Here is a 22175-nt window from a genome sequence, read left to right on the forward strand (position 1 = left end):
GTACAAGGAGCTCGGAAGAGAGACGCAGAGGAGAAGCCAGATGGGCTAGTAGCTCGGGATGAGGTGGGAAGGTGAGGAACAAAAAAGGGAATGGTTTTGGAAAGCATGGCGAACACTTGACCTCGTGAAAATGCTGAGAGCGCTTGATATACGATTCAGGACACTCGTGAAGATTCCAATCGAACTAGACCTGGCTATTTTGCTTCGTGTGCATGGTAGTCCGTTCGCGCTCCTCGTTTCGCGCGTAGGTTGGCCCGGGCTCCCCGTCGCTCTCTGCTAGGTCGTCCATGCCAATCGCATGGTTGTTCTCAACGTCATAGGAGTGGATGAGACCCTCCCGATCGCTGTGGCCGTTCATAAAAGCAATGCTCGACGAGCTTCGGCGAGATTGCATCGACCGCCGGGTCTGGAAGCTGGAGATCGCGTCGGTGGGCACACCTTCATCGTCGAACTTCGAATTGACCATATGCCGACCGTCAGGGTCATGTCGCGAAAGGTTGAGAAGGTACACTCCGGTGAAGATGATGAGGAATCCACATAGCAAGGAGATCGTGTTGACTGCATCGGTGGTATTGAAACCTTGGAAGAGGATGAAAGAAGCGCAGAGCGTAGCCGTCGTGAATGTCACATAGTAGAGGGGGTTGACACTATGGAAGAACCCTTATTAGTACTCAAATCCTCACATTTGTCTAAGATCCCGGGGTTTCCACTCACATGGAGGTCGAGAAGGCGTTCAATGCCTTGTTGATATAATTCATCTGAGTGAGAATGCAGAAGGCGGTAACAATGGCGAAAACGTAGGTAGATGCGTGAACGAATTGGTTATTGCCTCCAAGGGTCAGTTTCACCGCGATACCAAACGCCTTGACCGACATCACAGAGATCGAGCCAACGGTCGAGCAAATCGAGATGAAGATTAAGGGGTTCTTCTTTCCGTAAACCGGGGCGACCCGGTAGATCATCACCGTGGAGAAGATTGCAACTGCCAGGCAGTAGAGGAGGAACCCTAGAAGGAAGGTTAGTGGTCCGAAGAAATGCGCAGTAGTATAGTCTGCCGCGAACTCACCTGGCTTCACGGCGTAGGCCAGGATTTCATCAATCCGTTCCACAGGCTTGTCAGGAGGCGCATGGAGGACAATGACGACCGAGCCAAGTAGACACATAGCACAACCCAATTTACCCAATGTTCCCAATCGCTCGTTCAAGAAATAGGAACCTAGAACCGCACTGCGAGTTGTCAGCCATTGCTGCCAATTGGAATCGGGTGAATTAATGGTCTTGACTTACCCGATCAACACACTGAGTGCGCCGAGGGGCGTAACGAGAATTGCGGGTGCAAATGCATATGCAGCGAAGTTGGCAACCTCTCCAATGGCCACTGGTATTGTCCATTAGCTTCTGTCACCCAGGCAATTTTCAACTCAACGGGCAATCCATACATGTAATCACGCCTCCCCACCAGATCGGACTCTTCAAGTATGAGAAGCCTTCTCCTTCAAACCCATGCTGCCTGTTGGCATGTTGTAAACCCTGTGATCACTTCCATCAGCGCCCTGGTTCCAAGTCCATTTCCAAATAATGCCGTCAAATGCGATGCGATCGCGGTTTCGGACCATAATGTCTCATCACCTTCGATCGGTGTTTTGAGTGTAGACGAACCTTTTTCGTGATCACGAAACTCGTGCCTAGGGAACCGAGTTAGCTGGATGTCCGGGCGGATTCGCAATAGGATTGATCGAAGGGAGTCGTACCAATGGCCATTGTTGATAGGATGGCTAATATTAGCCCGACATATCTATTGGCGGTTGCGCAAGTTAGCCCTTCTTGCCACTTTGTCCACAAAGCACCCGCGCATTGAAAGCGCGGAGAATCCGGGGAGGGCGTACTTGTCTGGAAGCATCTTGCAGTTCTGTTCAGGAGGCGGACAGCCCCTTCTATCGGAAGACCTCCACTGCCAGCAATGGATATCGGAGGGGAATGAGAGAGTGTGTGAGAACGAGCGACTCGGTAAATGAAGGGAGAGTGGTGAGCTCAGCGGGCGGGCGGCACGGGATCGGGTCAGTTCCACGGGGAGCGAAGGGAGGAGGGCGAAGAGGAGGAGGAAACGAGCGCGCCAGAAAAACGAGCCAGCCCGAGGTTTTCTGTCCTAGAGGATGAAGAAGGGAGAAAGTAGGAGGAGGCGAAGGTCAATAATGATGAGTAAGAGGACAAAGGATGAAGTCGCAGCCGAGGAGAGTAATAGTACAGAGTACGGGAGTCGACGTAGTGGAGGGCCAGGCGAAGTGCTTTGGTGCCTGCGTGCGGTGGGGTTCCGTTTCGAGACTGGGCCGATCGGGACGCGTAAGAGTTAACGGGCTGAGCAAACCCAAGAAAAATACCAACACTCGTTCGCCAGGCTGGCAAAATAACGGACTATAGGGTGTGATATGATTTTCAGGGGTTTCTTGTTGATACAAAATTGGATTGTCTGTTGTTGATATAGGAGATATCTACTATATCTGGTTGTCTATCTAGCCAGACTCTCCTCCGTACAGTAGTATACACTATAGTTATACTCTGCCCGTACGTAAGTGGACGACAGCCCAGTTATAACAATGGCCGAAAAAGCAGGGGTAAAATAATAAAGCGACTTGGACCATGCACAAGTTTCAGCAACACAAATTTCAATGCTTGGACCCTGAGTGTTCCCAGTGGCGGCGATCGTCGTTTCATATCGATCTGGCCACCCAACCGCATTCGGCCTGTCTCTACATAGCGATGGGGTCCACCCCGCCCATACCAGGGCGATACCAGGGCGCCGTTGATTTGAGAGTCCACATGCAAGAAATGAAGCCCGAGATAGGTACATTACTCCTGCATAGGAACGAGTAGCGGGAGCTCTGGTTGGCTGAGGAAGTATAGGAACTGCCCATCCTTCCGTAAGGATGGACTATATGTATCTAGTTCTGATGCACTGCTTAGAAAGGTCCAATTTTGTCTAAGGTCCTTATGCCCCGCCTGACTGCGTATATCATTTCCCGTCGTCATTAGAAACAAAATGGCAAGTGGAGAGGGTGACTCTATGTACATAACATCCGAGCTTCTCACAATTTCCTCCATTATTCTATTTCCCTTTGCCGACCCTAGCGGGTTTGGTCGTGACAGGTGCTGGATTTTAAGCCCTAATTAAGCACTGGGGGGGGAGTGTTACCGGAACCTTAATCGGTTGAGGTTCGTGGCGCATCCTGAGCTGTTAGGCAGCACAATACTGTAGTCGTGCCAACTCCAAATTCAGATACACTGATTGTTACAAAAACGTGGACTTGTGTCTACCCTTGAACGTGTTTTTCTTCTCAAACGGAACCAAATCTCATTCATAGTGGAAGCCTAATGATAAAAGTGTAGCCGATGCCGTCATACCGATACGCCGATAACTATGGTGGGATGCAACTGAGGGCGAAACAAGAAAAAAAAGATCCAAGTCCAACCGGACTGCCAGCGACGCCAATAACAACTGATTTTTGGATCGCAAAATGGTATCACGCAAAAGGGGGGTGGTGCTCGAAAGAGAAGGGAAGCAAAACAGGCAATAAAGTACACAAACAAGGGAGGAAGAAGAAGCTTGTCTAGCCGCCGAACTTGATCCAAAGGGGCCGCTCCATAGTGATTTGATCACGGAAAGAGGCGGGGCCCTCCCAAGGACCAGAGGGGAAGGGAGATAAGACGTACCTAGATCTGATAGTAAGACGGGATTTCTGCACCCATGTACCGGTATAGTCGCTGTGGATGATCGGAGTTAGTAGAAGTTGTTGATGATAGCGAAAGAAAGCGAAGTGGCCGAGGCACTAAGCCAATAGCATCCATGAATGGTTAGACTGGGGGTGGCCAATCTAAAGAAGCGTGGGCGCGAGGTGGGAATCGAACATCGCCGGGGTAGAAAGGGGGGAATATTGGGTTTACGAAGGGCGGCGACGTTTGATCTCGGGGGTCGAGGTCTCCTCAAAGTCCCATTCATCCTCCTCCTCACGGGCCCGCTTAGAGGGATTCTCATGAGTTTGGGAGTCAGTATGCACCTGATCCGCTTCATCCAGCTCGACGTGTTCCGAAATTTCAAGAATGTTGTATGAGTCCTCATCGTAGTCGCCGCTATCGTCATCGACCAAATCGTCCGGATCACCATCCTCAAGGTCTTGCTCTGGATCTGGGCTCTCGAGGTGGTCGAGATGGTCCTCAGGGTCGTCGGCAGGACCATCCAAAATGTCCTCAGCAATTCCCAGCAAGTCATCCTCGGGCGCCAGTGTTTTCTCTTGGGTGGCAGATTCCTCAGTGGGAGCATTTTCCACGGTAGACTCCGACTGATCATCAACGTCCTCATGCAAGACATCGCCAAAAGCATCCTCAGCGGCAGGTGCGGCGTCAACTTCGTTGAGAGCGCCTTCGTTATGGACCGAAGCAAAATCGACCGTTTGAACATCATCATTGACACCAGAGGCATAGGTCTCCTCTCCAACAAGTTCATCTTCGTATTCGTCAGGGCGTTCGGATGACTCCTGGTTATCCAAGTCTTCGCCGTCACCCGCAGGATCGGTGCCATCGTGATAGTTCGTATCGTTTTCATCGAACACAACTTCAGTGGCATCAGCCGAGACGTCTTCAGTGGGCTCCAATGTCTCAACCTGATCAGAGGTAGGCACAGCGGTGGATGTGGATTCTGTCTTGGGAGGTTCAGAATCATACTGCTCGTCATACTGCGCCTCGCCATAATCGTGCACATTCTCATCGGCATATGGTGGCGCATCGGCCCGACCCGTCTCGTCTGCTTGCTGTGTTTCAGCAGCGACAGCTTCTAGCTCGGCCTGAGCATCGTGCTCAGACTCGCGAGTCACCTCGATGGGAGCATCTTGAGCTTCCTTGTTTGTAGCACCGTGCACTTCGGACTCGGCAGCACCACTGGGGACAGCCTGCTCTTCAGCTTCATGGAAAGACAGAGCCTGATCATCCTGATTGCTAGGTGATCCCTCAACATGGTGTCTGTCTGCTTGATGATCCTCATTCTCTTCTCCATCCTCGAACTCGCTCCAAGGATGAACCTGAGACAATCCTTTGCCCTCATTGGCGGCGGCTTCAAGATCAGCTAGTTCTGAATGAACAGCCGGTCTGCTGCTCAAAGTCAGATACAAGGCTTCTGGCTCATTATTGTTGTCATTATGACAAAGACGTAGATAAACGTTCAAAATTCGATGTAAGGTCATGTTGGACGTTTGCGAGCAGTCCTATTAGCTAAGAGTTAGCAATTTTTTGCAAATGGAGGGTATTAAAAACGACAGACTGGGGGCAGCGCATACCTCTGTTATTTGAATACCGAGGGAGTCGATATCAATAACCAGGACGTCATTCTCGGCAACATTATCCAAAAGCACCTCACGGAGAGAGCTGAACAATTTACCAACGTTGTCATAGGCGACATCTTCGTCATGCAGGAAGAATGTCTCCGCCGAGTCACCTTCCATAGGTGGGAACAAAGAAATCTCGGCTTCCTGGTAAAGAACCTTTACTGGATGGAGAGACTCATCTTCCTCATGAGTGTGCTGAGCCTCCGTCTCGTGCGAGTCATTGGTCTCGAGATGCTCGGCATTTCCGTCTTCACCTTCGTGCGCATTTGAATTGACCTCCTGTTCGGGCTCAGGGTTTTCGACCTTCTCAGCAGAGGCATCAGTGTGCTCATGATTTTCTTCAACAGAAGGTAAGTCGTTTTCGGTGGTTTCATTAGTTTCGTGATGCTCAATATCGGGACGGTTGGCGTCGGCCTCCGTGGTCTGGTCGCCTTCGGTGTGTCCGGGTTGACCAATCTGATTTTCGCTAGAGACGGGATGGAGCTCTTCTTCTTGAGCTTGGGGGTCTTGGGGTTCGTTCGACACGGAATCAGGCTCCGGGAGAGCGGTTTCTAGACCATCATGGGTGGACTGGGATCCCAGCTCCTGGGTTTCCGTAGGAATCTCGCTTGGCTTGTCTTCATGCGCAACAGTCTCGGGTTGTACTTCAATATGAATGCTGGGAACAGGCACGATTCCGTCATCTTGGTCGCCTTCCAGCATTTCTGCTTCATAGGTAGTTTCTTCATACTGAACGTCGATGTCAGGGTCTTCGTCAACAAGATCGGTGTCGACCATGGATCCTTCGGAAGGCTCATCAGCCATGTCGGCATCATCGTTCACCTCGGTGGCAAAAAGCGAGACTTGGGACGTGTTGGGATAGTCATCTGCTCCCATCATATCGCTATCCATGTTCGAGACATTGTCTTCCATCAGGTCGATGTCGATATCAAAATCATCGGCCTGTCCCTGGTAGGGAGAGGCCATCTCCATCGAATCTTCCAGTGCGGGAACCTCCATTGTAGAAAATTTCAAGGGGGAAGCTGTGGTCATGGCACAAAACGCGTGGAGAAGCGTCTACCACGGGGACGTGTGTTGTAAGGGCCGAGGGTGGCGCGTTCCGGAAGCGTCTAGTCGGCGGGTGAGGTGAGAGAAAAGAATCGAGGAAAAGGGGAGGTTATGAGAGGTTCATGGGAAATAGAGATCGATCCAGCTTGGGAATCGAAGAGTTGATAGGAAGAAAGAAATCTCTCACGCGATGAGAAACGCGAGAATGGAGAAGGATAAGGTGAAGACGGAAAAAAGCTGGGTTGGGTTGAAGACTAAGCGAAGGGGGGTGGGCGTGCACGGGCCAAGGCCGAAGAGAACAGAGTAGCGGCCCGCGGGCGACTGACTTGTCCATCAACACTACAGGGGGCTCTCTCTTCTAGCTGTCGTTTCTCCAGAGAAGACCCAAGCCTCGCAACACAGCGAATCCTCTTATCACTTTCCTTTCATTCTCTCAAGCCTCAACTTGCTGCTTCATCGCCATGGTATAGTTGCTCATCGTCTTATGTTTGTTGTCAGTTGTGACAGCCTGGAGCTAACCATCTGTCCCACATCGTTCAGGTCGTCCTTGCGGCATCCATTTGCACTCGCGGAGGCAAAGCAGTCCTCTCGCGCCAATTCCGTGAGATTCCCCGATCGCGCATTGAAGCTCTTCTCGCCTCTTTCCCCAAGCTTGCGGATTCACAAACCCAGCACACCACTGTTGAGCAAGACAACGTGCGGTTCGTATACCAGCCATTGGATGAGCTGTACATTGTCCTGATCACCAACCGCCAATCGAACATTCTCCAAGACATCGATAGTCTGCACTTATTTGCCCAAGTAACCACAAGCATTTGCAAGAGCCTGGACGAGCGAGAGATCCTCCGCAATGCCTTCGAGCTACTAAGCGCATACGACGAGTTGGTGACATTGGGTTACCGAGAAAACCTTTCCATTTCTCAGATCAAGACCTTCTTGGAGATGGAGAGTCATGAGGAGCGCATCCAGGAAATCATTGAGCGGGTACGTTTGGACTTTCGAGCTGCGGGGTTATCGCTAAAGCTGACGTTTATCGACAGAACAAGGAATTGGAGGCCAGCGAGGAGCGCAAGCGCAAGGCCAAGCAACTGGAAATGCAGCGCAAGGAGGCTGCTCGCACAGGCCGTGGAGCCGCCCCGCGGGCACCAAACTACCCCGTCTACACACCCCCATCGCGCCCATCAGTGCCCGATACCTACGACTCCTATGAGGCGGAGAAGAAGAAGACTTTTGCCAAGTATGTTTGCCCATCTATGATCTGGGAGATTGGGAAGGTGTTCTGGGATCTAACAGCGTGAATTCTATCTAGGCCCCTCCCTACTCGCGGCAAGGGCATGCAACTTGGCAAGAAGTCCAAGGCTACTGATATCTATGAGAAGGTTCGCGGCGATCTAGGCCCCGAGATTGAGGAATCTAGCCCGCTGGTCACTCCTCAAGCGTCTACTCCTGTGCAAGAGCCTGCTTCTGCTCGAGAGTCCCTGACGGCAGACCGCGAGCCCATCCACATTACTATCGCCGAGACCATTTCTGCAAGCCTCACGAGAGAAGGTGCCCTAAAGTCGTTCGAGGTCAAGGGTGACCTTCAACTCCGTATCACTGACCCGGCGTTCACCAAGCTCCGGCTTGATCTCAGGGCAAACCCTACCCAGGGTGCCCAATTCCGTACCCACCCCAATGTCGACAAAGCCCTCTTTACAAGCACCTCCGCAATTCAGCTCAAGGATGCCACCAAACGCTTCCCCGCTAATAACGCAATTGGTGTTTTGCGGTGGCGTGTGGCAAGCTCGGCTGACAATGCCGAGATCCTGCCCATTACATTCACTGTGTGGGTGAACAAGGGCTCTGACACAACCACCGTCACCGTGGAGTATGAGCTTACCGGCACGGACAGCCTGCGCGATGTTGTTGTTACCATTCCTTATGTTACATCGGAGCCAGCCGTAGCCAGCTTCGATGCTGTCTACGAAGTCTCAGGGGATAGCCTGGACTGGAACTTGGGTGCGGTGGACGAGTCGAACCCCTCTGGTAGCTTCGAATTTGAGTCCACCGGCGACGGTGATGAGAATGAGTTCTTCCCTATGAGCGTACGATTCACAAAGACCCAGCCATTCGTCGACGTGGATGTTCTCGATGTGTCCCTGCTGGAGATGGAGGGCGAGAGTACTGGATACTCCAAGGATATTCGCAGTGTTGCCGAGAACTTCTTGATCGAGTAATTTGGTTTTGGGACTGTATAGAGTTTGTTTCTTCTTCTTCTAATGATGCTCGGCTTGAGGTCTGCTTTTCTGGCAATTTTGTTGCTTTTTGTTTTTACAACCCTGTTACCAGCCCCTGATTTGATTGCCCTCATACCAACCTAAGACTTTCAAGGTACCTCCCTTGAGGGGCCGTGTCTTAACCTTGATAGCCAAAAATTGACACATTACTTAGAATTAAGCAAACCTTGGACCTTGGCTCTAGAATCTCAGGATGCCCGACTGCCCCAATGCGATCTACCCCATGTCTTAGATGCACAGTGAGCTGATCGATGTTGTGATGATGGGCGCGATCATGTCTTGGTAATGCACGACGTCAGGATTATGGATGATAGACCCACGCTGCAAATAATCAATGAGCACTATGAGTATGGGGGGTCTTTCTGAATAGGGATACCCCTATAGCTCGAGATTGCTGTCAAGCTTTCGGTACCTCGGGGAGTTTCCATGGGCCGTTATAGTCCTCTCCTCTTCTAGGCCGAATGAGGACAGTCCGATCCTATGATCAACCAGGGACAACAGCTAAATAAGTGCCACAGTTATCGAACGTCAGATTGACTCTACTCGTGAGGTCTAGACCATTAGAGCCCATCTAAGCTATTGTAGCGATACAGGTGCCTGTATTGAGCTGTTGCTCTATACCCCCAACCCACACTCTATTTAACTTTAAGAGCAATCGGTCTTCTAATGGAGACAAGCTCTATCAGGTCCATATCTCGGCTTCTGTAAAAGCCGCCCCTTTACCGGCCATCCAATCTACAAGTAGAAAGCGCTCTAACTACTCAGGAAGCGTCGGAGCTGAGAGCCTGTCGGTTGTTGGAACCGACAAACAGAAGACAAAAATAATGGGTATTCTGGGGCCCATGTTCAACGGTTTAGCCAATGTGTATGGCTATCAGCCTAGATCTGATGCAACAGGATCGTCGCCGCCAGTTGATGGCAAATGTGATGATCTACTAGCCATACATATCGTGTAAATCCAACCAAAAAAGGCCTCAGAATCGCCTCAGCCAACATTGCAATGTGATGAGGCAAATTTACGCCAGGTAGGTATTTCGTCGCATGTTCTTCTGAATTGCCACTTTGTGAGCTTACTGCGACTGCTCTGTCAACATCGTCATGACCGTCATGACTAGGTATCTACCAGTTGAGCTTTAGACTCCAGTGGGCACCCGGACCCAGAAAATACATCTGGAGTTGTTGGTAGCTGGCACGCAATGGACCATTTAGCTTTTAGGTTGAGCCTACCAATGGTTTTATAACTCAATTGATGCCCCCTCATTTTGTGTTTTCATCAGTGTCTGATAGTTCACACTTCAGACCTTGTTCAGCCATCTCCATACTTCCAAGGTAAGAAGACTCTATATGTGGGGAAGTATTATGAAAACGAGAGTTATCCACTCACACACTGCCTCTACTCTAGGAATACTTAGTCTATAGTTTCCAATTGGTTCATAATGAGTATTCCCTTCCCCCATGGAACGAACAACAGAATCTATTCATGCTTTCAAGTGTTGATGCCGAGACATGCAACCAGCTCAGCTTGGTATGTTTGTATAACTGGAAGATCAGTATCGAATCTCAAAGCGGGCTTCTAATGTCACGTACAGGACAACCCATTACCAGCTCTTCAACGGTCCGAGTCTGATGCCGGTACCAAGAAGATGGCCATTCCACGACTTGCAGAAGGGGCAGATTCAGCCTTTACCTCACCTGGTAGATTCCACCGTCGGCATGTGCGTCGAGCATGCGAAAGTTGTCGCCAGAGAAAAACCAAATGCACTGGTGACAAGTCAGGCTGTCGTAATTGCCGGGAGGCTGGCATCATTTGCTGCTATACCGATGGTAAAAGAGAAAAGTCGAAACGGTTAGTACCTTTCCCCCTAACCTGTTACTTTGACGATAATTCTCATTTACTAACTTCTCGACTTATAGGCAGCTGGCCAGTCTGTCAGCTAAGGTACAGGCCTATGAAGATGTCATCAGAAAGCTGAGCGACCGTTTTGGAGTCTCTGATGAGCAGCTTGTTAACATTGCCTTGGTAGCGGTAAGGCGTACGATCCGTCTCCAGTGTCCAAGCCATGTCTGAGATAGTATAGGAATCAGCTCCTGAGTTGGCGCTAAACGTCGATGCTAGCCTGGCTGGTACAGGCGAGAGAAGTCGGATCTCAGGCTCGGAACCACCGCCTGATCGAGCTTCATCGCCCGGAGCATTGGATTGTATTGACCATACAGAAGAAGACTTTAACAGAGATGAGACAGCACGAGCAACTGGATTCATTGGTAGAAGCTCGGAGATTGCTTGGCTTCAAAAGCTAAGCAAGGAAGTCAACAACGAGTGTGAGGAGTGGTCTTCAAGCAAATCCAATGAAGATGATGATAACGGTCTGCCCTCTCCAACTTTGACACCCCTGCCTGAGAGGCCCAGCGATCCATTGGTGGCTTCCTCAAACTACTATATTGACGACTTGGAGGCCCCAAAGAAAGACCAGGTTGATGCATTCGGGGTACCCTCACGGGACACAGCGACTAAACTACTCAATGCCTATCTGACCTCAGTTCACCCGTCCTTCCCAATCATTGGCATCTCTACATTCATTTCGCAGTTCCAAGTCTTCTTCAGTCAACCCTCCCTCAAGCCAGGGAGTAAATGGCTGGCTATTCTCAATCTGATTTTCGCCATTGCATCGAAGTATGGACAGTTGACCGATGCCGAGTGGAAAGAGGGCGAAGATGATCATCAAATGTACTTCTCTCGGGCAAGAAGTCTGTGTCTAGAAGACCAGCTTTTGCATCATCCTGATTTGCAGCAATTGCAAGTCGAGGGGCTTGCTTGCTTTTACTTGATTTCATCTGGCCATATCAATCGGTATGTCATTGATCTAACTGCCCCTGGAGCAATACTTATATTTACCCCTTTCTCTTAACATAGAGCCTGGAAGTTGTCTGGAAGTGCCATCAGAGGAGCATTAGGCCTTGGGCTACATCTTCAAAACGTGGGTGTATGCACATCTGATACGTCAAAGGAAATACGATATCGCGTCTGGTGGTCACTCTACAACATCGAGCATCTTCTTGGTGTCATGACCGGGCGTCCGTCCTGCATTATCGACAGCTCTTGTACCACACCACTTCCAGTTCCATTCGATGAAAGTGACTTTCAGAAAGAAGAAGTTGCTCAGCTCATCAGTGTCGCTGGACGTGGTACATCGAGCCCTCTGGATCGCATGTCATTCAGCAGTAGCGCAGCCACCTTGGACTCTACTGCAGATTCGGACACAAACGACACTCCGGCTGAAAGCGATACAAGAAGAAGTCGGTCTGAGTACTTGAAGAGTCTTCCACCATGCATGTCGCTATACTTCTTGCAGATGACATCGTTGACTACCATCGCCAAGCGAATGACGACCAAGCTATACAGCCCAGAGGCACTGCAGTCCCCATGGGCGAGTATCGAATTCACCATCCAGAGCCTCATGCTCGGCATTGATTCTTGGTTCATGAATCTTCCATCGGCCTACGACTTTACTTCCACGCAGACTTCCCAATGCCCCGTGGGACAGCGAATGGGACTTGCCTTTCTGTTCTACAGTACCAAAATTGGAATCTCCCGTCCGTGTTTGTGTCGACTTGAATCATCTCCTCCCGAGGATGACAAGACACATGAGTTCTGCAGAAAGACTGCTACCGAGTGTGTCGAGTCTGCATGTCATATGTTGACATTATTCCCGGACAATCCAGACGCTGCGATGCTACATCGAATTTCTCCATGGTGGTGCACACTGCATTATCTGATGCAAGCAACAACTGTCCTTCTGTTGGAACTTTCATTCCATTCCCAGCATGTTCCTGAGAAAGCAAACATGGTACTGAAAGCTGCGAAAAAGGCTATAGACTGGCTTTCGGCACTATCCAAGACGAACATGGCGTCGGAAAGAGCCTGGAAGCTCTGCGACGGATTCTTGCGCCGCCTGGCACCCCACATCAGAATTGATGTCAATGAGATCTCTGACAATGAGGAGTCATCGAGTAACTCTCTTTTCGATGCTCCAGACATTATCAGCTCCACTGAAGCCGGAGATAATCAATTTATTGACGATCTCACTTTCGATCAGTCGTCGAGCTTGTCCGCAGCTCCTGTGGTTACGGCAAATTCCATTGCTGCTGAGATGGACTCCATTGTTTGCTCGCCAATAAAGCCGCCTGTCAGTCCTCTTGATATGTCGGTGCCCTACAATATCGAGGCACCTGATCTTTTAGAGACATTAGCCAAGTCGGAGAATTCTCTGCCGGGTCAACTACCCTATGACGAGTTATTCCCCTATGACCCAGCGACTGGTCAAATTACTGGATCATTCTTCCCTTCGGGGCCGAACATGGACCTTGATATGGGGTATTTCTGGGGCGATGCAGTGTGTTAATTGGTCGTGCTTGGACAGGCGCGAGGGAGGAAAGACGCTACTTACCAGCTACACATCAAAAGAAAAATCTTGTTTTTGATATATGAAAAATGGGCCCCAGACTGTCACATTGAACTTGCGCTGCTTCCTTCTGTTTGATTCTCACATTTATCCCACACGTAAAATCTCTTATAGACTCAGAACAGACGGGCAAAAGTTTTTGGTTTCTCTGGTCTCTATAATTGGGGGCTTACAGTTCTCCATGTTTACTCAGGTTGTTATTCGGAATCTTCATTCATCATAAGCTTCTATATGGGCATTAACTGTACACAGGTCTCAATATTTTACATTTCGTCTATCGTAACAGTCATGTCCAGTACATTCGACCGTATCTCAGCTTGCTGGCCCAGGCTCATAACCTGCTCTAGAAAAAAGACCCACGTCTATTCTCCTTGAACAAGCGATCTAGATCTCAAGGGTCTAGACCGGTCTCTGCAGATACACCGTCATAGTCGAGTCATACTTTCCAAGAAAATCGCAACGGGAGAAGCTGGGCCAGGGAATGGAAGTATGTAATAACGACGCGTTATGTGATCACCCGACAGAGCCAAGTAATCAAAACGTTTCTGGCTCCCACTTCCGCTTCTTGGCAGTAAACAATGCCCTTGCATGGTCCTCATGACTGAGTGATCTGGTGCTGTGAAAACCGCTTTTGGCAGCGGTGGCACCTTGGAGTCCGATATGCACGTAAGATATCTGGTTGAGTACAATATGTACTTCCTCAGCAAACAAAGTATCGGACTGCCACTGCAGCCGTTGACGATTCTCCGGCTGGTCCCAGAGAGACGGCACAAGGCCTAGCATGCCACGCCCGTCCAACAAAAACTTCTCAATACCATCAAGGATCGGAAGTAACCGACGCTTCACGCCACAAGCCTGATGGTTGAGATCAATCTGATAGTCAGGGTGTTTCTTTAGTGAGACGATGAGTGCTGAGAGATCAGGGCCTACTGGGGGCTGTTCCTTGCCGTCATGCTCATCTTCGGCGCCAGGCGGACTAAACTCAGGATCAATCAGTGTAGATCCTATGAAGATCGATTTGGCCCGCAGCGCGAAGAACCGAGTCATCTGTCCCAGGTGAAATAGATCGCACTGGCTTGCATTGCCAAGTCCAGCTCGGCACTGGTAAACTCGGTGCTGTGTGATTGTATGATGTGGCACGGCTCCAGAGGGGACAGCCATGGGCTCGTTACTTTCCAGTGCGCCGTATTTGCGGAGGAAATATGCTTGTAGGTCGGTGATCGTATTCAAGACGCACTGTCGTCGGTAATAGAGCTCCTCTATAGGGTAGTTGTTAGCCATAATCTCCTTGTCGTCTAGAATGCCCATTCTAGGGTTGTTCCATACCCTCTAATCCATTCGCTAAGTAGTGCCACCGGAAATATGGACCCTCCGGTACCTCTGGTGAATGAACCCAGCGCTTGGAGCCAGCAATCACCAACGCGTGTGCCATAATCTTTGCGATGGACTCTTGTTTGAGAAAGTCCGCAACAACAATCGTTTGCCGGATCCGATCTTCACTCATCTTCAAGGTCGTCTCGCTAAACTTTTGAAGTCGTGATTTGCCCTTGCCTAGAGAGTAATCCATACGGCGGAGGGCATCAAGAACGGGCAACGGGGAGTTGTAATAGTCGGCAATCTCAACCAATCTAGCAATGAGAGACAGAGGTTGAGCTTTGAGGTTGAGAGTAAACACAGTTTCCAAACCTTCATCCTCATCGTTGTTCTCCTCGGATGCCAGAGACTCGAAGCATAGAATTTGCAAGAACAGCTCCATAGAATCAACACCGTACAGTTCGGTAAAAGGTGTTGCAGGAATAACCACGACGGGCAGGGAGCCCGATCCTGAGGATTCTGCTAGCTGCTGTGCAAGCAATTGTCCCTCAATAAAGTTATTGGTAGGATCCAGAAGTACTCGGAAATAGGGACTATTCTCCCTGAGCATTCGACTTTCCACTTTCCAGTAGTAGCTCTCTCCTGAATATGGCTTGGTGTACTTGAGAATCACATCTCCACTTGGCGAAGCGACAATTGGTGAGCTTGGACTGCTTTTGTCACTGGGGCGAGATTCCCTCGGTCTGAGAAGAGATGTATTCGGTTTCTCAGGTAGATTTGGATTGGAGGCTCCATGGAGTTCAGCCAGTTCCGTTCCCCAAGGCACCGAGGACTTTCTGGGCAAAACTGGCTGCGATGCCATTGCCAGTGTTAGGCGTTCTTGAACATTGTTAGAGAGATGAATATTGACTATGTGATGGTGGGATATGATGGTGGGGTACATACACCCAAAGAAATGAGCGCAGAAGTATGTGCAGTAACGCGTCTCGATATGTCACAATCTGATTTTTTGGCTCTCCGACTGGTTCTTATGTCGAGATATGCGCAGGTTATCTGTGATCGCGTGGAGGCCAGAGAGGCGTTGTGCCAAGATTATGGAGTAGATGGGCTTGCAGCTTTTGTAAAAACGGTTAAGGAGAGTGGATAATTGAGGGAAAAGAAATAATATGCTCAAGTGGAAACGAGAAAGGTAACATTTCTTCACTTTGGCGCTGGTGAACACTGAATACTATTCCCATTCACTCTCATCGGCGTTGGGATCGGACACATACTGCTGGCAGAATGGCGGGGAGAATGAGGGCGGTATACTTTCCAGCCGACCGCCCGCGGGGTCCTCCGAAAAGATTGTGACTAATCACCACACGGCCACTTGGGAGGTGGCTAGGTTATCTTGCCTGTCTATATGTGGCCCTATAGGGGAATTGAAGTGGCAATGTTGTATGATAAATGTACATTATAAGACTTGCAATTAACAGGTGTTAAAGTACATAAGGTGCTGGCCTTCTACGAATGGTCTATCGTAGGCAAGGATCCACAGAAACACGGGGAGAATTGTGGGTATGAGAGATTTGTAGAACACACAGAGTTTGTGGGAGAGCGAGAAGAAAGACCTAAGTAGGCCAGGACAAACAAAGTATCAGAAAGCTTAAGGCTCCAAGGCCTTGAGGGAACTTCCACGTAAGATTGACAGATCGGTGAATGCTTGAAAGACGGGACATGAGTACAAATCGAGGGCTCTTTTGTTCCAACACATCTAGGATGGGGGAGATGTAGAAATGTATCTTAAATGCACAAGACATAGACCTATGCAAATCTAGCATGATGTGGGATAAACATGAAATGATCATTATGATGAAGGGCATGGCGGGTCATGGAAAAATTCGAAATAATAATAATAACATCTCAATCAGGGGAGTATGACAACAGGCACATGGAAGATGCCAGGGCCAGCGGGTATCGATGAGTTTTCTTGATGGCTGCCAAGGTGCTCCTTGCGGTTGGCTTCTCGCATTTTCAATGCTTGATCAACCATGTAATGCAATTTGACAACACTTTCAGGCTGGTCCTCTTCTGGCGAGTCTCCATTCATGCTGCGAATGGGATCTGATTCATAGTTGTGAATGAGTTCTGCCGGGACAAGAGAAAATAACGCAAATGAATGCTTATTTTCGAGATATGGTATGGCCTCGAGTATGTCGCGGCCTAGTTGCGGTGTTCCATGGCTATCTTGGAAGGCCAGGTCGAACAGATAGTCCCCAGTATAGCTTGTGAAGAATGGCTCGCTCGTGAGAAGGCCAACGACGAAATCATGATTTGCACATGCTGCCATTATTGTGCCCTTTCGGAATTCGGATGTGAATGCGGAATCGATAGCGCTTGGCAAGCATAGAGCCAAGCCTCGCGATAGTAGTGGTGCGACTGGCACACCTTCGTCTGGCTCCACATGGGGCTGCAGGGTGACTGATTCTGTGACAGAGATGGTTGATGATTTTCGTAGGGCAGATCCAAAATTCTCCAAGCTGAATTCGACCCAACCGTTGGTGCTGGGTGGGGATATTGGCGCCTCTACTTCGTCGTGATATTCCTCGCCATTGGTAGCAGAGATTTCGGTTTCGATGGTTTTCACAGTCGTTGCAACAGCTTCACGGGCGGCCTTGCGAAGCGTTGGAATCAACAGATCCTTCTCCTGTTCGTGCAATGGTACACCCGGTGCCCACGAGGTCGCTAGATTCGACCATTGCGCCACCTTTGCAGTTCCATGTGTATATTTCCGCCTAACCAGATCGGCCAGGACCTTTCGTGTTTGGAAGTTGGCGCTCCCTCGGCCCATGAAATTGACAGTACAATTCAAGACTCGGCTCCCTTCCCACAAGATAAAACCATGTTTCTTGGCATAGTATGTCAACTGATCAATGGTATCGTCTGACCAGTCATCGATTATATCTGCTTGGACCTGAAGCACTGCAATGTGAGGGCCAACCTCTGCCGTTAATTTCAAGAGGGTTGCGGAGTCTGTGACGGTTTGGGAGACGAGGACGGCCACGGGTTGGCCGTAAGGAAGACCCTTCTTCGCCGAGGTCAAATCCTGGATGTACTCCAGGATTCGGTTGTCGGGAACGCGATCCGTCTCCGACATCGTTGGGCGATCGTGCGTGCGAAAGGGAGGGGGGGCTGCCGGGAAGGTTGGGGAAAGGAGGGCAGATTGAGAGAAGGAGGAGGTCTTTTAATGAGGGAGCTGGAAGCCCCAGCGGGGCAGCAAGCTCCACTTCGTGAGAGAACTAGCGCGATGCCTAATCCCTGACAATTTCAATTTGCCCGCAGAAGAATAGCCTTGTTCCCCCCTTCTGAAGATCGCCTTCAGAGCGATTCCGGAAATGGGAGGGGGGCCAGCGTATGGAGAGCAGAGGAATCATTGGAATGGGGCCTGTATGATGCGTGCACTTCATGACCCGGTGGGGGCCCTCAAAAGTATGCGATCCGATCGGGGAAAGAGTCGGGGTACTCGGGGTTGTCGGGCGCTTCCCCGGTGCCTACGGTCCCCGTTAGGTCTTCTTCATCAGTGATGGGCGAATGAAGGAGCACCTCGAAGGAATACTGACACGGCGCATTCCTCGAAGGATTCACAGGTAGGGGGGTGATCATAGGCATTTTGCGTTTAGGTGGATTATTGGATGAGGGGGGGTTGGTCCCACTGCAGATTCGGTTTATCGTGCGGATCGTCCCGCGGGGCGGGAAAATGGAACATTTGTATGTGTGATGGGATGTCGCAGCAGTCTTAGCCCCGGGCTAACCTTGAGCTAACCTTGGACGGTAGCAGTGAAAGACACCAATGGCTTGGTCGTGCGAATCCCTCGAGGGACTTTTGTAATTTGGGGGTTGACCGAGGGGGAGTGAGGAGTTGATGCCTGTCCTTTTGCGAGTGGACAGCACGTGACAGACGGCCATTCTCCATTTTCAAGCATTCTTTTGCTAGGAAATCCAGAAAAAGCCATTGGTATCTGAAAATAAGAATTCTTGGTCTCGAACTGGCCCGGAGCACGACCGAAGGTTGTGCGACGCATGCGAGAAATGGTCTAACTGTCCTGAACTCTATCGAAATGCATAGTGGGTATGCTAGACTTTTCTTGTATTCGTCCTGCTTCATACTCCGGAGGCCATGCCCATACAGGAAGGTGATTTCCTCCCCTTGATTAGATTAGTAGTACTTTTGAGAGACATGATTGACTTTCAAGGCTCGGTTAGGGTGTTATCGCGTTTGAACTAGTATGCTAATTGAGCACTGAATGGGGTTCAAATAATCTGATAAAAAGAATGCCGATCTACAATATCCCAGTAAGGTTTTTCTAGCCGTGGGTTTTTGCCTGGCTAACAAGCCTTGGTACGGCCAAAAGCCAGCCAATTTTGAGATTTTGAGTACAATGCCTTGTCTCTTTTCTCTTGCTACTTATTCATCTTGACACACCTTCAGCTACCAACCGATCAACTAAGACGTGACAGGCCCAGGCCCTTCAAATAGCGATTCGGGAAGAGAACCTTCGTCAAGTCTGTGAATTTTGTCTGTCTGGAATCTAACATGCTAAAGGTTAAATAGAACCTGAAACCTTGGGCCGCGTAAGGCTTTTGGTGGCCAAGACCATGGATGGTTGCAGAGTCAGACTCTCTATGGAGGTCGAACAAAGGCCTTCTTGCAGGCAAAGCCTTGACCACATCGACAGAGACCCGATTATAGGACGGCCATAAGATCTACTCTACTCTTTCCATGTATGGCGCCAGTATGCTGTGATCAGTATTAACAATCGACCATAATGAATGACCTCCAGGATGACATAGTCAAATTCCAGGATACTAAGATGTCCACTATGAAACCGGACGTCTTATCCGTGTAAATAACATTTGTGGGATATTTATCTCCGAGGCTGTGACTGAGAGCCGATAGATTCATTTCACCGACCCTTGCGGTCCCTCTCCGAGTACTCGAATACGGTCGGTCTATCATCAAAACCCTGCACCTCTAGGTGCTTTCACACTTGGTTTTTAGACTGCCGCCGCCATATAGCGGCGCTTTGAATCTGTCCTAGAGACGCAAGGTCCCGGTGAGGGCTTTTGTGGCTGTGTATAACGAGCGATGCTCTTACTTGAGTAATACCGGAGGAAATTGATACTACAAATGCTAGATGGCCCCTACGATACTATATCAAGAAAAATCAACCCGTGGTATATCCTAAGACGGGTTCGAAAGAGAGAAGCAGAGCTACCTGTGATAGAAAATTGGATGAATTTTCCCGTATAGCGAATACCGATAGCTTGAAAGGAGAGAAAACTGCAGCCCGTATGGGCACTCTATACATAGCAGTCGGGCTACCTATGACGACTTGGAGTGTTACAGATACATGTTTAGTAGGCTTCCGACCCTGGATCCTCTGAGATGTATTCAAAGCTTTCGGGTGTCGTCACTGCATCGGGTTCATCAAGCCACAGCGGCGTCCAATCATCCCAATGCTTCGACTTGATGATATTGGCACCATTTTGGAGCAGCAGCCTGACAACGTTCTTGTGTCCTTTCCCTACGGTAATCGATAGTGCTGTCCGCCTGCCGTAGATACCGGTCGACTTGGAGTTGACATTGATGCCATTGGTGGAGAGTAGTATCTTGACTATCTATCTCCTCATGCCCCTCCCCTGCAACGAATGATAGCGCAGTCCGTCCGCTATTGTAAATGCCTGTTGATTTATGGTTTATGTCGACGCCGTCAGTTGCCAGCAGGATCTTGACCACCTCTTCCCTGCCCTTCTCTGCCGCAAATGATAATGCTGTCCGCCCTCTGTCGTACTCATCAGACGACATGGAGTTTGCGTCAATGTCATCCACTGCAGGTAGCATCTTGACAACCTCTTTGTAGCCATTCACTGCCGCAAATAACAACGCTGTCCATCCGTCCTCATCCTTAGAATTAACCTCAATATCGGCTGCCGCTAGTAGTAGCTCGACTACCCTCTCGTGCCCTTTCATTGCCGCCTATGACAACGGCGTTCGGCCGTTGCTATCCTTAGTGTTCATATCAACGCGGTCCACTGCAAGTAGCATCTCGACAACCTCTTTGCCATTCTCTGCCGCATAAGACAAGGCTGTCCATCCGTCCTCATCCTTAGAATTGACCTTAATACCGGCGGCCGCTAGTAGTATCCCGACTACCCTCTCGTGCCCTTTTATTGCCGCCCATAACAACGGCGTTCGACCGTAACTGTCCCGTTGGTTCACATCAATACTCTTTATCATGAGCAGCATCTTGACGATCTCCGCGTGCCCATTCTCTGCTGCAAAAGACAATGCTGCCAATCCGGTCTTGCCGGCGGAATTAACGTCAATGCCGGCTTTCGCTAGCAGTAGCTCGACCACATTCTCGTGCCCCTTCTCTGCCGCCCATGACAATGGCGTTCGACCATCACTGTCCTTGATATCCGGTAAACCCTCATCCAAGAAAGCCTTTACTGCTTCTTGGATTCCGAAGTATGCCGCCAAATGTCGTCCAGTAATTCGCCGAGGAACCTGGGCGCTGTAATTTGACTGCCAAGAGTGTCGCTTAACAGCCATCAGCGCTTGACTTGATGCAATCACCTTCGCCTCGCACTGTAGAAAGTCCATCACTTCATTGGATGAAATCGAAGCGAGACGAGCATGGTGACCCCAGTTACTTGCGGCATAGTCGTAGAGCTTATTTGACTCCAGTATCTCCTCAAACTCGTTATCTGTTTCACATAACCCGCTCTCAAGAGCGCTGAATGAGAGGTAGGTGATGCAAGTTTTCGCAATATCGGACTCTGCATCCGGAAACCACTGATTCCGCGTTCGCTCAAAATACTCCTGGGTGGTGTAGTGGACCAGCCGGATGATGTTGCTTTCCTCGTCGACGGTGACCAAACCAGCACACACTTCAACCATAATCTGTGGGATATTATCTTCATCGAGCTTAGACCTGCCAGGCTCAACAGCAAGGGTATGCTGAAGTTCAGATGTAAGACTCCTTCTGAGAAGCGATTTTGACAGTTTTATCTTTCCTGGTGGTGTCTACGGCACAATCGGCCGTAGTGTTAGATGTGTCTGCGCCCTAAAAATTTGGCCTTGTTCCCCTCGAGTCATACTCTGCGACATGCTAATTGTGGAGTAAGAAAGGCCTAAAATCCAGATGTATATACGGACAGAAGACATACCTGAAGTGGGTCATATTTCCGTTAGGCCAAAATTGCACTACATATATGTATACTTGTGATTTGCTTAGGAGGAGGACTACCGCCAAGAGTTACAGGTGGAATGGAACGCGGTCATTTCTAGCGCTCAATTTTCGGCGTTGATTTAATAGGTCCTTGTATTCTAGCTGTAGTATCTGCATAGCGATCGGGCATCAATTCACTAGCGATCGAGATAGTGGAACTCGAGCTAGTAGTAAGTTACCTACAGGGGGACAAAGAAATAATGCACCTATACAAGCTTCATTATTTTTCTGCCGGTTTTTATCACCTAAATAGCCATATGATATCATCAATTCAATAGGCTATTTAATAGCCTATTCAACTACTAATTCAATAGCCTATTGAATAGCCTATCCAACTACTAATCTATCTACCATGTACCAGGTACGGGTACCCCCTGGCATAAATCTGATTACATCAGTTTTATGAACCCTCCATGATTGGTTGAGCCCTGAGCG

The 22175-nt window shown here is 49.6% G+C and overlaps 7 protein-coding genes across 7 annotated transcripts; 2 read left to right on the forward strand and 5 right to left on the reverse strand.

The window, feature by feature from the left end:
* Positions 1 to 184: 184 nt before the first annotated feature.
* N7496_011707 (DUF803 domain membrane protein) lies at positions 185 to 1890 on the reverse strand (the record flags this gene model as incomplete). Its single annotated transcript, XM_056704620.1, has 7 exons — positions 185 to 647; positions 715 to 1006; positions 1067 to 1227; positions 1288 to 1378; positions 1440 to 1530; positions 1660 to 1685; positions 1752 to 1890. Coding segments are annotated over 7 exons (1263 nt in total), but the record flags the coding sequence as incomplete, so codon positions are not given.
* Positions 1891 to 3935: 2045 nt separating this feature from the next.
* Positions 3936 to 6371, reverse strand: N7496_011708 (uncharacterized protein; the record flags this gene model as incomplete). The annotated part of the gene is made up of 2 exons (XM_056704621.1): positions 3936 to 5252; positions 5325 to 6371. 2 exons carry the CDS (start codon positions 6369 to 6371, stop codon positions 3936 to 3938), a joined length of 2364 nt encoding a protein of 787 aa, XP_056550581.1.
* Positions 6372 to 6880: 509 nt separating this feature from the next.
* On the forward strand, positions 6881 to 8635 carry N7496_011709 (coatomer subunit delta; the record flags this gene model as incomplete). Its single annotated transcript, XM_056704622.1, has 4 exons — positions 6881 to 6883; positions 6960 to 7403; positions 7460 to 7656; positions 7729 to 8635. The coding sequence occupies 4 exons, from the start codon at positions 6881 to 6883 to the stop codon at positions 8633 to 8635; spliced, it is 1551 nt and encodes a 516-aa protein (XP_056550582.1).
* Positions 8636 to 10175: 1540 nt separating this feature from the next.
* On the forward strand, positions 10176 to 13095 carry N7496_011710 (CeGAL family transcription factor; the record flags this gene model as incomplete). Its single annotated transcript, XM_056704623.1, has 5 exons — positions 10176 to 10220; positions 10285 to 10541; positions 10610 to 10721; positions 10774 to 11543; positions 11607 to 13095. The coding sequence occupies 5 exons, from the start codon at positions 10176 to 10178 to the stop codon at positions 13093 to 13095; spliced, it is 2673 nt and encodes an 890-aa protein (XP_056550583.1).
* Positions 13096 to 13689: 594 nt separating this feature from the next.
* On the reverse strand, positions 13690 to 15331 carry N7496_011711 (uncharacterized protein; the record flags this gene model as incomplete). The annotated part of the gene is made up of 2 exons (XM_056704624.1): positions 13690 to 14414; positions 14482 to 15331. The coding sequence occupies 2 exons, from the start codon at positions 15329 to 15331 to the stop codon at positions 13690 to 13692; spliced, it is 1575 nt and encodes a 524-aa protein (XP_056550584.1).
* A 1044-nt stretch (positions 15332 to 16375) lies between these two features.
* Positions 16376 to 17605, reverse strand: N7496_011712 (uncharacterized protein; the record flags this gene model as incomplete). The annotated part of the gene is made up of 1 exon (XM_056704625.1): positions 16376 to 17605. One exon carries the CDS (start codon positions 17603 to 17605, stop codon positions 16376 to 16378), a length of 1230 nt encoding a protein of 409 aa, XP_056550585.1.
* A 2258-nt stretch (positions 17606 to 19863) lies between these two features.
* On the reverse strand, positions 19864 to 21692 carry N7496_011713 (ankyrin repeat domain-containing protein; the record flags this gene model as incomplete). Its single annotated transcript, XM_056704626.1, has 4 exons — positions 19864 to 20008; positions 20073 to 20485; positions 20543 to 21494; positions 21679 to 21692. 4 exons carry the CDS (start codon positions 21690 to 21692, stop codon positions 19864 to 19866), a joined length of 1524 nt encoding a protein of 507 aa, XP_056550586.1.
* Positions 21693 to 22175: the final 483 nt, after the last annotated feature.

Source organism: Penicillium cataractarum (genome assembly GCF_028827025.1).
Source record: "Penicillium cataractarum strain IBT 29864 chromosome Unknown utg000009l, whole genome shotgun sequence".
In the NCBI taxonomy this organism is placed as follows: Eukaryota; Fungi; Ascomycota; class Eurotiomycetes; order Eurotiales; family Aspergillaceae; genus Penicillium; species Penicillium cataractarum.